At 40.8% G+C, this 13,164-nt stretch overlaps 1 protein-coding gene across 1 annotated transcript in view; it reads right to left on the bottom strand.

Moving 5' to 3' along the window:
• Positions 1-7,683: 7,683 nt before the first annotated feature.
• The window catches only part of ADAMTS3 (ADAM metallopeptidase with thrombospondin type 1 motif 3), a 326,092-nt gene continuing 320,611 nt past the window's right edge, over positions 7,684-13,164 (bottom strand). The window contains exon 22 of the mRNA XM_045284278.1: positions 7,684-10,366. Within this exon, the coding sequence (XP_045140213.1) occupies positions 9,828-10,366 (539 nt within the window). The 3' untranslated portion in view covers positions 7,684-9,827. The remainder of the gene's footprint in view (positions 10,367-13,164) is intronic.

Raw genomic sequence — 13,164 nt, 5'->3', positions numbered from 1 at the left:
TGCATAGAGGGGCCTTTGTAGGTCTGTAAAGCCGCTCAAGCCCAGGCATTGATTGAAGGTTTGTAACTCTCTGTTTTATTGATTCAAATAAGATTTCTATTCACCTAATGTAGAACTCTTTCACTTCTATAGATGAATATTTATAGACTTTCCATAGTACTTGGAATAGCATGACCATTAAACAACACTATAGGTATATTTGAGTCAGATTATTCTAATTATTGGTTTAAGTGTTATAAGCACACTCACCTTGCCTTTGACAATTAAGTGCTGCTCCTTGGTCCCGGCCACACCAGGTCCAATCACATCCATGATGTAAAAATGGAATTTTTTGTTACATAAATTTTATATTATTGTTTTTTAATTTACATTACAGCCAAAAAGCCCACCAGCAAATGGTACAAGATAAATTAGAGTTGTTAAAGGAGACATTTGATAAGGAAAACATTTCAAATTTATTCTCTAATAACATTCTGAAGCTTAGAAGCTATTAAAATTAAGATGTTGATGTCAGATGTTAGGGCCATCTGTGCCACTTTTTCTATTCTAATGTGCTGTTTATCACTCAGAATATTTGCTTGGAGATACAATCAGAAATATATGCAAAATACATGTCATATACATACAACCACATTTGAACATATATACGTATATGAACACACATTTATAAATAATCATGATCCAGTAAGCTACATTATTGTTACTAAAATCTCCTGTACGAGTCAATTCTTATTCATAATAATCATATGTTGTTGTTGTTGTTAGAGGCCAATGATTTGGTTTTGAGCCAACTCAACCTTAGGCTTAATGGAAGGAAACATTACCTGGCCCTGGACCCTTCTCACAATTGTTCCTGTGCTTGAGCCCCTTGTTGCAGCCACATTATCGACCCATAGCCTTGAGGGCCTTCCCCTCCTTCCTGGCCCTTCTATTTCACCAAACATGATGTCCCATCCCTGGGTCTGGTCTTTCTGAAAACATGTCCAAAGTATGTAAGACACAGTCTCACCATTCTTGCCTGTAGGGAGTGCTCTGGGCATACATCTTCCAAGACAGATCGATTTGTAATTCATGATATTTTCAATGTAATTTTCCAGCACCACAATTCAAATGAGTCAATGCTTCTTCAGTCTTCTTTACTCAATGTCCAACTTTCACATGCGCATATGAAGCAATTGAAAATACCGTGGCTTGGGGGAAGCTCAGTTTGTTCCTCTAGCATTCTTGCTTTTCCATACTTTTCTAAAGAGGTCTCGTGCAACAGATATACCTGATGTAACTTGCCTTTGATTTTTTGACTGCTGCTTCCATGAGCATTGACTGTGGATCCAAGAAAGACAAATATTGGACAATTTAAACTTTTTCTGGATTTATCATGATGTTACCTGTTGGTCCTGTTGTGAAGATTTGGTCTTCTTGGCATTGAGTCATAATCCACACTGGAGGTGGAAATCTTTGATCTTCATCAGCAAGTGCTCCAAATCCCCCTCACTTTCAACCAGCAAGATTGTGTCATCTGCATATCCCAGGTTGTTAATAAGCCTTCCTCCAATTCTAATGCCATATTCTTCCTCATACAAATCATCTTCTCTGGTGAGTTGCTCAGCATACAGTTAGAACGCGTAGGATGAGAGGAGACAACCCTGTTGCAGCCCTTTCCGGATTTTAAACCACATAGTATTATTCCCTTATTCTTTTCACACAACTGCTTCTTGGTCCAAGTTCCATGGGAGAACAATGATGTATTCTGAATTCCCATTCTTCTCGAGGTTATTCATAGGTTCTTATAATCGACACAGTTGAATGCCTTGGCATAGCCAATAAAACACAAGTAAACATCTTTCTAGCATTCTGTGCTTGCAGCCAAGATCCATCTGACATCAGCAATGATATGCCTTGTTCCACATCCTCTTCTGAATCCGGCCTGTACTTCTGGCAGCTCCCTGTCAATCAACGTATGCTGCAACCATTGTTGGATGATAAACAGAAGTTTACTTGCGTGTGATATCAGGTACTTTGTTCGAGCATTCTGTTGGGTCACCTTTCTTTGGAATGGCACAAATATGGATCTCTTCCAGTCAGTTGGCCATGTAGCTGTCTTCCAAATTTCCTGGCATAGAGGAGTACATGCTTCCAGTGTTTCTTCAGCTTTTGGAAACATTTCAGTTGTTATTCCATCAATTCCCACAGCCTTGTTTTTGGCTCATGCACTTAGTGCAGCTTGAACTTCTTCCTTCAGTATCATTGGTTCTTGCTCATACGCTACCTACAGAAATGGTGAAATGTTGACAACTTCTTTTTGGTACCGTGACTCTTTGTATTTTTTACATCTTCTTTTGATGCTTCCTGCATCATTTAATATTTTGCCTATAGAATCTTTCAAGATTGCAACTCAAGGCTTGCGTTTTTTCTTGAGTCATTAAGATATGCTGAGCATGTTTTTGTCTTTGAATTTCCTAATTCTAGGTCTTTGCATATTTCATTATATTCTTTGTCTTTGTCTTTAGCAGTATCTTTGAAATTTTCTATTCAGCTCCTTGACTTCATCATTTATTTCATTTGCTTTAGCTACTCTATAATTCACAGTGTTTCAGTCTCTTCGGACATCCACTTTGATTTTTCTTTTCTTTTTTGTCTTTTTAATGGCTTTTTGATTACTTCATGAATGATGTTCTTGACGTCTTCCTACAGTGCATCAGGTCTTCTGTTATTACTGTGCAATGCATCGAATCTGTTCTTGAGGTATTCTTGAAATTCACGTGCGATCGACTTAAGGTCGTATTCTGGCTCTCATGGATTTGTTTTATCTTTGGCTTTATCCTGAATGAACAATTGACAATCTGTTCCACGATCAGCCTCTCTCCTGGTTTTAGCTGCTATTGAACTTCTCCATCATGTGTTCCTACAGATGTAGTCAATTTCTTTTCTGTGGATTCCATCTGGGTAGGATGAAACATACAATTTTCCTCTAGTTCTTGAATATTTCCTTCCCCCACTATCATGATCCCAATTCTACCTTGCAAATCCGGCTGGACTGGAGGATGTACACTGGTACAGGCGGGAACTGGAGATACAGGGAATCCAGGACAGATGATCCCATCAGGACCAGTGGTGAGAGTGTTTCCATTCTTTAGGCCTTCAGAATCGGACAACTTTCAAAGCTATGCAGAAGGCTTTGCAGCTGCTCCTTCATCTAACGTGGGGAGCTGAGTCCTTCTTTGCTGTCTGTTCTGAGCCTGAAAGCTAAGCTCTGCTGAAACTTGTTCATTTTGGGTGACCCTGTTGACAATTGAAATGCCAATGACTTAGTGACCAGCATCGCAGCAAGTCACAAGCCACCACAGTGTGACACACTAACAGACAAGAGGGGGGTATGACAAGTAGAGCCTATTTAAAAAGGGTGTTGCATTAAATGCATGCTTTATACAACTCTCTGCTTCCATCCTTCTGTACCATAAATATCAACCTTTATTGAGCATATAATATTTATCAAACACTGAGTTCATTCTTTTGCTATATTATTGAAGTTAAAGAGCCCCATTTTAAAGCTGAGGCATAATCATATTAAATAATTTTCCCCAGTTACAATAAATGTATTGTACCATTGGGATTTAAACCAATAGTCTAGGATTTTATTATCCAGGCCACATAGCTTCTGAAGTTTAGAACTCTGCCTCTTTGTCATAGAAAACAGGCCTATTACTTCTTTCTGCTCCAGCCTGGGGAAGATGCTTCCCTCTTGAACTGCTCGTGAGTCTTTCCATGTAACTCTCTAAACAACAAATCCCTTGCATAGAGGTATGTATGTGTGTCTGTATTTTGCATCTTCAATTTGTTAAATGATGACTTGTATATGTATTTTGCATCACTCATCCATTCAATAATGGACTGATGAAACGCCTGTTATTTTGGTTTAAAGTTTGAGGATGTCCTACAGGGGCGGATGGTAGCACTCTTGATAAGAAGAACTCCTGGTTTGAAATAATTTTTCTAAATTATTCCTTGAGATTGGAATTTCGTTTTGGATTCTATTACACAAATGTAAACATACACACAGATCAGAATTGTTAAAAAGCAAATGGCTAAAAACTCATCAAACATGAAACATTTTCTGAAACTACGAATCAGTTGTTACGGTCTTGTCAGAAGTACAGCCAGCACGCTCCCTAGAGGCCAAGGTTGGGAGACGTGGCCTCACATCCTCTGGACATGGTGACAGGAGAGACCAGGCCCTGGAGAAGGACAGCAGGGCAGGTGAAGCAGCAGGGCAGTGCAGGAGAGGATGGCTTTCGATGGATGGAGCGACACAGTGGCTGCACCAAGGGGCTCCCACGTAATGAGCGGGGCCAGGACAGGGCAGTGCTTCCTTGCGTTACAGGTACATAGAGTCTCTTGGGATCAGAATTGAGTCGAGGTCACCAAACACTTGTGATGACACCAGGTAGATGAGCAATATTTTATACCTCAGGCACGGATCAAGACGGCGGCACACTTAGGCGAGTTCATCCTTGGGCTCCGTGGTGACTCTGCAGCCTTACGAGACATTTACTCCATCTGGTTTTCTATATAAAATTGTTGTTTATGTCAACTTGGTTTTAGTGGGTTGCTTTCTTTGATTTGTAAGCAAATCGAGGAAACTTTTTGCTTTCTTTGATTTTAAAGAATTTTAAAACTTTGTATCTGGCTCTAAGTGAATGTTCCAAAATGTCTGAATCCAAAATATCAAGGTTTCCAACACTGATTTATTGATAAAGCCTGTGGGTCCTCAGGTGGGTTCCATGGGGTTGTACTGAATTTTAATCAGTTTGACTTTAACAAGTCTCCTGCCCTTTAAAACGTTTTAACCGTGGGATTGACATTTTGGTTTCTCCACATTTTCATAATTTTTCAGTTGACTGTATACAGAGTCCTGGTGGTGTAGTGGGTATGCTTTAGGTTTCTAACCGCAAGGTCAGCTGTTCAAAACCACCAGCAGCTTTGTGGGAGAAAGACAGGTTTTCTCCTCTTATAAAGAGCTGGTCTTGCATTAGGCCTTGACTCAAGTACTCCCTCAACACAAGAACACTTTGTTCTAATAATCCGGCATTCTGTGATGCTCACCTTCCTGACAGGATCACTGAAGACAAAATGGGTGCATAAGAAAATGTGGTGAATAAAGCTGATGGTGCCCACCTATCAAAATATAGAGCCTCTGGGGTCTTAAAGGCTTGAAGATAAACAAGTGATAAACATCTATCTCAGAAGCAACAAAGCCCACATGGAACAAGCACACCAGCCTGTGTGATCGTGAGGTGTCGATGGGATGGGATCAGGTATCTAAGACCCAAGACAAAATCATACCCACTATGGATGGGCATTGGGGGTAGGGTGAGAGTGGAGTGGAGACCTAAAGCCCATATGTAGACAACTGGAGAGCCCCTCACAGAAGGGTCACAAGGAAGAGATGAGCCAGTCAGGATGCAGTATAGCACCAATGAAACACACAATTTTCCTCTAGTTCCTTAATGCTTCCTTCCCCCCGCTAGTATTACCTCAATTCTACCTTACAAATCGAATTAGACCAGAACATGCACACTGCTACAGATAAGAGCCCACAACACAGGGGACCCAGGCTAGATAAACCCCTCAGGGCCCACAATGAGAATAGAGCTACCAGGAGAATTAGGGGAAGGTGGAGGGAGAAAGGGGGAATCAATCACAAGGATCAACATATAACCCCCTCTCTGGGGGGTGAACAACAGAAAAGTGGGTCAAGGGTGTCAGAGGACGATTTAAGGTGTGAAAACAATAATCTATACTTATCAAGGATTTATGAGGGACGGCGGGTGGAGGAGGGAGGGGGAAAAATGAGGAGCTGATATCAAGGGCTAAGTAGAAAGAAAACGCTTTGAAAATGGTGATGGTACAAATGTGCTTGACACAATGGATGCTTATATGGATCGTGATAAGAGATATGAGCCCCCAATAAAAAGTATTTAATTGAAATAAATAATGGGAAACTTAAGGGAAAAAAACATAGTTGGTCTTGGAAACTTAGAGGCAGGCCTACCCTGCTCTCTAAGGTCACTGTAAGCTTGACAGTGAGTTTAGTTTGGAATCTTTTAAGCTCATATTTAAGCAGTTCCTTCATGAAGAAAATGTATAAAAGCTTTGTAGGAATGACATATGTTTTTATTTCTGTGAAGTGTATTAATATTTTAACAGTAGAATACAGGGCTGAGAAACACTATTTTTTCCTCTTAATAATTTGGGGTAATGTTGTGCGATCACCATCCTCAAAGAAATGTTACCCTATTCATTTGCAAAGGGAAAGGGAGGACTACTTTAAAAGCTCAAAACTAGTAGCAATGGATTATTTTTAGTCAGTGGTCCCTTTCATGGATATTTTTAAATTTTTTATTAATCAATTTATTGGGGCTCATACAATTCATCACAATACATAGATCAATTGTGTAAAGCACATCTATACATTTGTTGCCCTCATCATTCCCAAAATTCTCTTGCCTCTTGGGTTCCCGGAATCCGCTCATTTTCCTTTTTTTTTTTTTCCCCCTCCCCTCCCCTCTCCCCCATGCACCCTTAATAATTTATAAATTATTATTGTATCTTATATTACACTGTCCGGCGCCTCCCTTCACCCACCCCGCTGCTGCCCGTCCCCCAGAGAGGAGGCCATATGTGGCTCCCTGTGATCCATTCCCCCTTACTACCTCCCCTTTCCCTCCTGGTATCGCCACTGTCACCCCCGGTCCTGAGAGGCTCCTCCGTCCTAGATTCCCTGCGCTTCCAACTCCCATCTGTACCGCTGTCGGATTGCTTGTCTTTTGCATCCTGGGACTGTGTTCTTTACTGTCGTCAATGAGACCTAGTGACCGAAATTCAGATGCCTTACGGTCCCTGGAGGAAGGCTGTGGTTCCATCACATAATGAAGAGGAGGACCACAAGGACAATCACATCGAGTTAATATTTGCGGAAGTAACTGTACGTCAATCCCTGTGCAAACAGCTTTCCATGCATGATCTCATTCCCCATAGCAATCACTCGCTTATGTCTGACAATTCTGTCTCCCAATTTACAGATGAGGAAATGGAAACTTCGTGAGATTACCCAAGGTCCTCTAGGCCTCAAATGGTTCATGAACTTAAGACTGGAGGCTGCCTACCTTTAAGGTTAAAGCCGGTCACCTCAATGCTACAAAATCTCCTCGTTCTGGAATGAAGGGCTCTCCTTTCTTAGGCCTCGCCCACCCACCCATCTCTCCTCAATTCCTGAGTCATAAGTGACGTAGTTACATCAGTATTCTGCTAGCCAGGCACAACCTCTGATGAACACCTGCTATTCACACCATTCTAGGACAGCATATGTTCAAAGTGGAGGCTCCCTTTCCTTCTCCTAAATATAAGTAGCATATTTCTCGGCTTCTTCACAGGTCTACAGAAAGAACTTCTCTTTATATTTTACATCAATATAATGCCACTCCTAGATCCTCTTATTTCTGTATTAAAAAAAAATCCTTGGGAAGCTCTCTGACATGAAAACAGGGGATACTGTAACTGGATTTTCCTCTCTTCAGAAAAGGCCCGCGTAAAGCAAATTGATTTCACGTACTTCTACTTTATAGGAGGGGAGGATATTTCCATCACCCCAAAGACATCTAATGATGAAATCTACACAGCCAGGTCTATATTTTGTTAACACTTTTATTGCTACGTGCTCCCAATACAACAAACAGCATCAGTAGTGTACACTTTGATAACAAGGAATTTGAGCTTAGTAGATGAGAAAACTTCAAGGTCAGAGTTGTAACAAATATGTACGTCTTTCCGGAGGTGTATGTGGGTGACCCTCTTTCTTTACACTGACTTCCCTGTGGTATGGTCTGCACACTCAAGCAAACTAGCGAGGATTTCATTCTGGGGACATTTTTAGAAAAAAACAAACAAACTTCTCTTCAAGGTTCATGGATTGTCGCACCATCTGAAACTAACTGAATTTATTGGCTCTCCAAAATTTTGCACCAAGTAGCAGCGATTCTTTAGAGGTATCAAGTCAGTAGGTCAGGTGATTCGTGTGTAATCTTTAAAAGTTCTTGCACACGATGTGCTCTGGTGGGGTCAACAGACTTACATCTTAGTTTGTAGAATACATTTTAACAAATCAGGTCCTGAGCCCCAAAAGATAATGCTGACAACGCATATATTTCTTTTTGTTGGAGTGCAATTCCTGAAGTACTCATCTCTTCCACAATTACTTTTAAACATTATCTAAATTCCTATTTCATTAAACAGCAAGCTATCTGAGCCCATATTCTTTTATATTTCCAAAAAGGGGGAAAAGTCATCAACTTTGTGTCTACTTTCAAAATCGAAAGGGCTTACAAAACAGTGCAGCTTCTCCATACGAACTCCTTGATTTGGCTGCTGTCACTCGCTTAAACGTCTCCTCTGTGCACAGAACAAAGCATGCATCTCTAAATATGTCTCTCTAGTTTACCAAAATAGGCCATTGATATTAGTGTAAATATTTAGTACATAAAAATACTATCCAAATAATCAACTTTTAATAAATATCTTCGGGTCTGGATCCTATATACAAGTACTTTACATCTGCTCCCGGGAGAGGGCATTTCTGGCTTCACTCTGAGCAAGAGGATCACCGACATCAATGACTAGCGTGTGACTGCAGTCAGATGCATTGTGGTTGTGAACATTTAGATATCAACCATGTGGACAAGAAATATCCCAACTTCTGAGAAATGCTTTCTTGGACCTACTTTCAAAGCCCCACGCCTTCCTAGAGTGTCATGGATGCTTTTCTCAGCTACCAACCAACGAGTTGTCACCCAACCTTTTTTCCCTTGTGATAACTGCAGTGCAATGTATATAAATGTTTATATAGATCAATAAAGGGAACATAAGAAACAACACAAGAACACAGGGCATCTCTGGGGTACCTAGTGAGGCCCTGATAAGAATGGTCCAGTTCTGTCTTGCACAGTTTTTCACTATGTCCTTTGTTCCCTGCGATTACAAGGACACGGACACCCATCCTACTACTCTTAATTTCAAGAGTAGAAAGCCATAGGTAGCTCAAATCGATACATCTGTAGCTTATGTATTTTTGTTTCCCTCTAGTTTAGGAATCACATTGTTGATTCAACAGCACCCTATAATAAAACCTTTTGCATTGTCTGTAGCTGTAATTCAAACTTCTTCTCTGCAATATTATGGTGTGAAAATCAACTCATAGAAAGTCAAATAAGGCAATACTCAATGACAGGCACCAAGAACATCCAGAAATGTAATATAGTAAACAATCATTTGAAAACACACCTCTTAAAATAATACTGATTTCTGCAATATACATTATTTACACAACAGCTGCAGATCTGCTTGTACAATATTTCTAATATAGATAAATACAAATATACGTCTAAGGATTCCTTGCTCCCAAAATATCTTGTAAAAGTGTAAACTGTTGGCACGTCTTTTAAATATTTACTGTAACTTTTTAAAAACAAAAACCAGCGGATCGGCATAATTGGTTCTAGTCCATTTCCCTTTAGCGAGTGGCCAACACAGTTTGCAGTACATTTTCCTCCTGCTCATACTCTTTGGTGCTTTCTCCCAATGAATTCTGGCACATGAGCCCATGGACAACAAGAGGAGGAAAGCCACACGAAAGTGAACCAGCACTTTTTGTTCTTGCACACAGAGACAGCAGCAGGGGTGACCTCTGGCGAGAGCCACTTTGCACAAGCTGCATGCACCATGAAAAGAAGGGGCGTGGTCCAGGTGTGCCTCTGATGGCTTTCACATTCATTGTCTCATCTTCCCAGGGTGGATGACCGTAGAGGACGTCTCTTGTCAATAACTTTTTCATTTCTCCTTGAGGTTCTTCTTGGAGAAGAAGCACTCATGGAATCGTTGACTGCCAGGAAGGGAGAAGCAGCTATTTGTGAAGATGAACTGAGGTGGCGGTTCTTGGTGGCGGGGGAGGCAATTCTCAGGGTCTTGCTTCCCGCTGGCTGAGCACCATCGAGTTTACTGTTTGGTCGGAAAGCAGCATATGCATTGGACTCTTGCCCTGCTGAGATCCTACTCAACACTTTCTTCTTCTCAGCAGGCGTCTCTGAATGGTAAGGAATCAAAGATGTTGGCATCACTAGAGATTCTGGGAAGTCGGTGGGGTTAAAGATAGCACCATCTTGAGTTTCAGCAGCTTCTGGGAGGTCAGGTGGTGGCAGCGTGCCACCGCGCTTGCTACATGACTCACAACATAGCTTATTATAACCTGGGATGGAGCAGTAGCGCGCCAGCACCTCCATTTGACAGAATATCGACTTGTCTCCCAAACATGGTTCATCTGGAAAACGTTAAAATAAAATAAATCAATACATATAACTAAATACAAGATAAAATGCTTTAAGTATCACCTGGCAGTAATAATAGTCGTCCACCTCAGCCAATGTATTAAAAAGATATATTGAAGGAACAATTCACTGATGTGAGAAGTTCTCTATGCACCCATGACTCGGGGGGAGCACCTTTCTAATCTCCATCAGGACTCAGCAGACCACAGAGAACGTGTCCTCCCCCTGGAAGGACCATGCCTGACCTCGGAACAAGAAAAGAGGATTCCTTTTACCACAACATTCTTAGGGATAAATGTGGTTTTGTCTTTTGTGATGTTCCTAGTTTTCAAATTGGATAGCTACTCCATTCAGTGTATAGTTAAAATCAAAACAATATACCAAAGATCTGTTAGAACAAAATAAATTAAATATATATATTAAGGGGAAAACAAAGAAGCTGTCTTGATTGGCTAATTTGAATGTACTGTTGCATATGTATCATTGACCATTTTCAGAGTATTTGAAAACATCAGCTATAGTAAAGGGTACCCATTTTTGTAGGAGCAATTTATAGTTCTTCACACTTACATTTAATTTCACTAAGTTAACAACCTTTTTAAAGGGACACATAGTAGCACTCATAATACGACTGCTATATTTTAGTGATTGTGTGTGCGCGCATATCCTTCCCTGCCCCACCCCCCACCCCAGTGTTATTAGTTTGGAGGCTCTAAGAACTCATCATCTCATCACTACGTTGAATTGATCCTGACTCATAGCAACCCCCTAGGGCAGCAGAGCAGAACTGCTCCTGTGGGTTTCCAGGCTATAACTCTTTAAAGGAGAAAAACACTTCATGTTTCTCCCTTTGAGCAGCTGGAGGTTTCAAACTGCTGACCTGGTGGTGGCAGCTCAGCATGTAACCACTAGGCTACCAGGGCTCCACTGTTCAGAAAATACAAATATTAAGTTCATGGCAGTATTGTTTTGAGCTTATTTTCAGGGTACTCTTTTCCATGCAAATGCATATAAGGGCCATCATTGGAGCTGTGTATCAGAGAAATACTGATCTGATGGTTATTTCACAAAGCAAAAGAATGATAAATGATGGCATTCATGGAATACAGCATTTCAAATACAATATATTATTATTTCTTACTATCACGTAAGAAACCTGCTATGAAGTTACCAAAGGAGCAAAAGAATAATTTTTTTCTAATATTTTCAGTAAAAACAAACAAATATCTGAGAGTCAGTGGGCAAGGAAAAATGAAGTACGATAATTACAATTTTGTCAGAGTTATAACACAATATTCATTTTCCATATTGTAGAATGACTCACATTTTCTTGACATCTACTTATCTCTTTAGTATTACATGCTTCAGTATTTCACACTGGTTAACCATCTATATGGAGAATGCTTTACAATCACATTGATGAACATTACCTTCAAATAGCAACTTTACATCATATTTAAATTATTTTGCCTACGACTCTGTCTTAAAATAAGACAGTGTCTTCTTCCTACTGATTGCAGTTTCTAACCTCAGTATTGGAGAACCTTATTTGAGCCTCTGATTCCTGATCTCCATCCCTGCACACTGCTTAGCTGAAACACAGAGCTGATTCCGAGTTAAAGCAAGCGCTCCCCTGAGAGACTCCAGCATCTCAGGAAGTGAGCTTGGAGGCTCTGCCGAGGAAGGAGCCCTGCCGGGTCTCATGAGGGCCCGGATATTCTGCACTAGTGTGTGCAGAAGACAGGAGGGTAGGGAAAGGTGTAGAGAAAAAACAGCGAAGAAGAAAGGTAGACATTGGTTTTATGGTCATCTGCCTGGGGATAAAATAAGGTGGTGACATGAAGTCCTATGGCAAAAGCAGTCATTACAACTAAGGGAGTGGTTAGCCTGCCGGCTCCACCTCTAGATCATCATGGCAGGACAAATAGAGGACCACAGAGTCAGCAGTACAAAAACATCAGGCACCTTACAGGAGGAAAATGAGGGTTCTACTGTCATAATGATTTCCAGTCTTGGCATCTCACAGCTGCGGTTCTACTTCCTATGAGTGGGAAATGACTCATGGTGATGAGTTAGAGGAGGAAACGTGAATATGGCGTTATGGACATATGACACTTGCCACATTAGCATTATGATGTCACAATTACAAATTAACCCCCGGGGGTTAAGGAGGATAAGAAAGTATATATTGACAATGGTGTACATCTGCAAGGTTCTACAGAGAGTAGCAGTTTACAAAGTGTTTAGCGTCGCGGTGTGGAGGACTACACTGGGTGAAGTACTACAGTGGTAGCAAACATTGCTGTTGCTAACAGGTGACCTCTGCTCTTTCTCTTTAAATGTCAGTGCTGAGAGTGGCCATACTGGGAGGGTGGAGGGAAGGTGGGGTAGAGAGGGGGAACCAATTACTAGGATCTATATATAACCTCCTCCTGGGGGATGGACAACAGAAAAGTGGGTGAAGGGAGGCGTTGGATAGTGTAAGACATGACAAAATAATAATAATTTATAAATTATCAAGGGTTCATGAGGGAGGAAGAAGCGGGGAGGGATGGGGAAAAGGAGGAGATGATATTAAGGACTCAAGTAGAAAGCAAATGTTTTGAGGATGATGGTAACAAATGTACAAATGTGCTTGACACAATGTATGTATGGATGGATGGATTGTGATAAGAATTGTACGAGCCCCCAATAAAATGATTTAAAAAAAAGAATAATTTGCAAATGTTTCTAATGTACATGGTTATCCATAGTTTGGAAGAAAACTTTATTCCTCATTTCTAACTCCCAA

This window comes from Echinops telfairi, unplaced genomic scaffold (genome assembly GCF_000313985.2).
Source record: "Echinops telfairi isolate 266 unplaced genomic scaffold, ASM31398v2 ScPeMD7_7468;HRSCAF=8506_0, whole genome shotgun sequence".
NCBI classification, from domain to species: Eukaryota; Metazoa; Chordata; class Mammalia; order Afrosoricida; family Tenrecidae; genus Echinops; species Echinops telfairi.
This window is presented reverse-complemented; position numbering and strand designations above follow the sequence as displayed.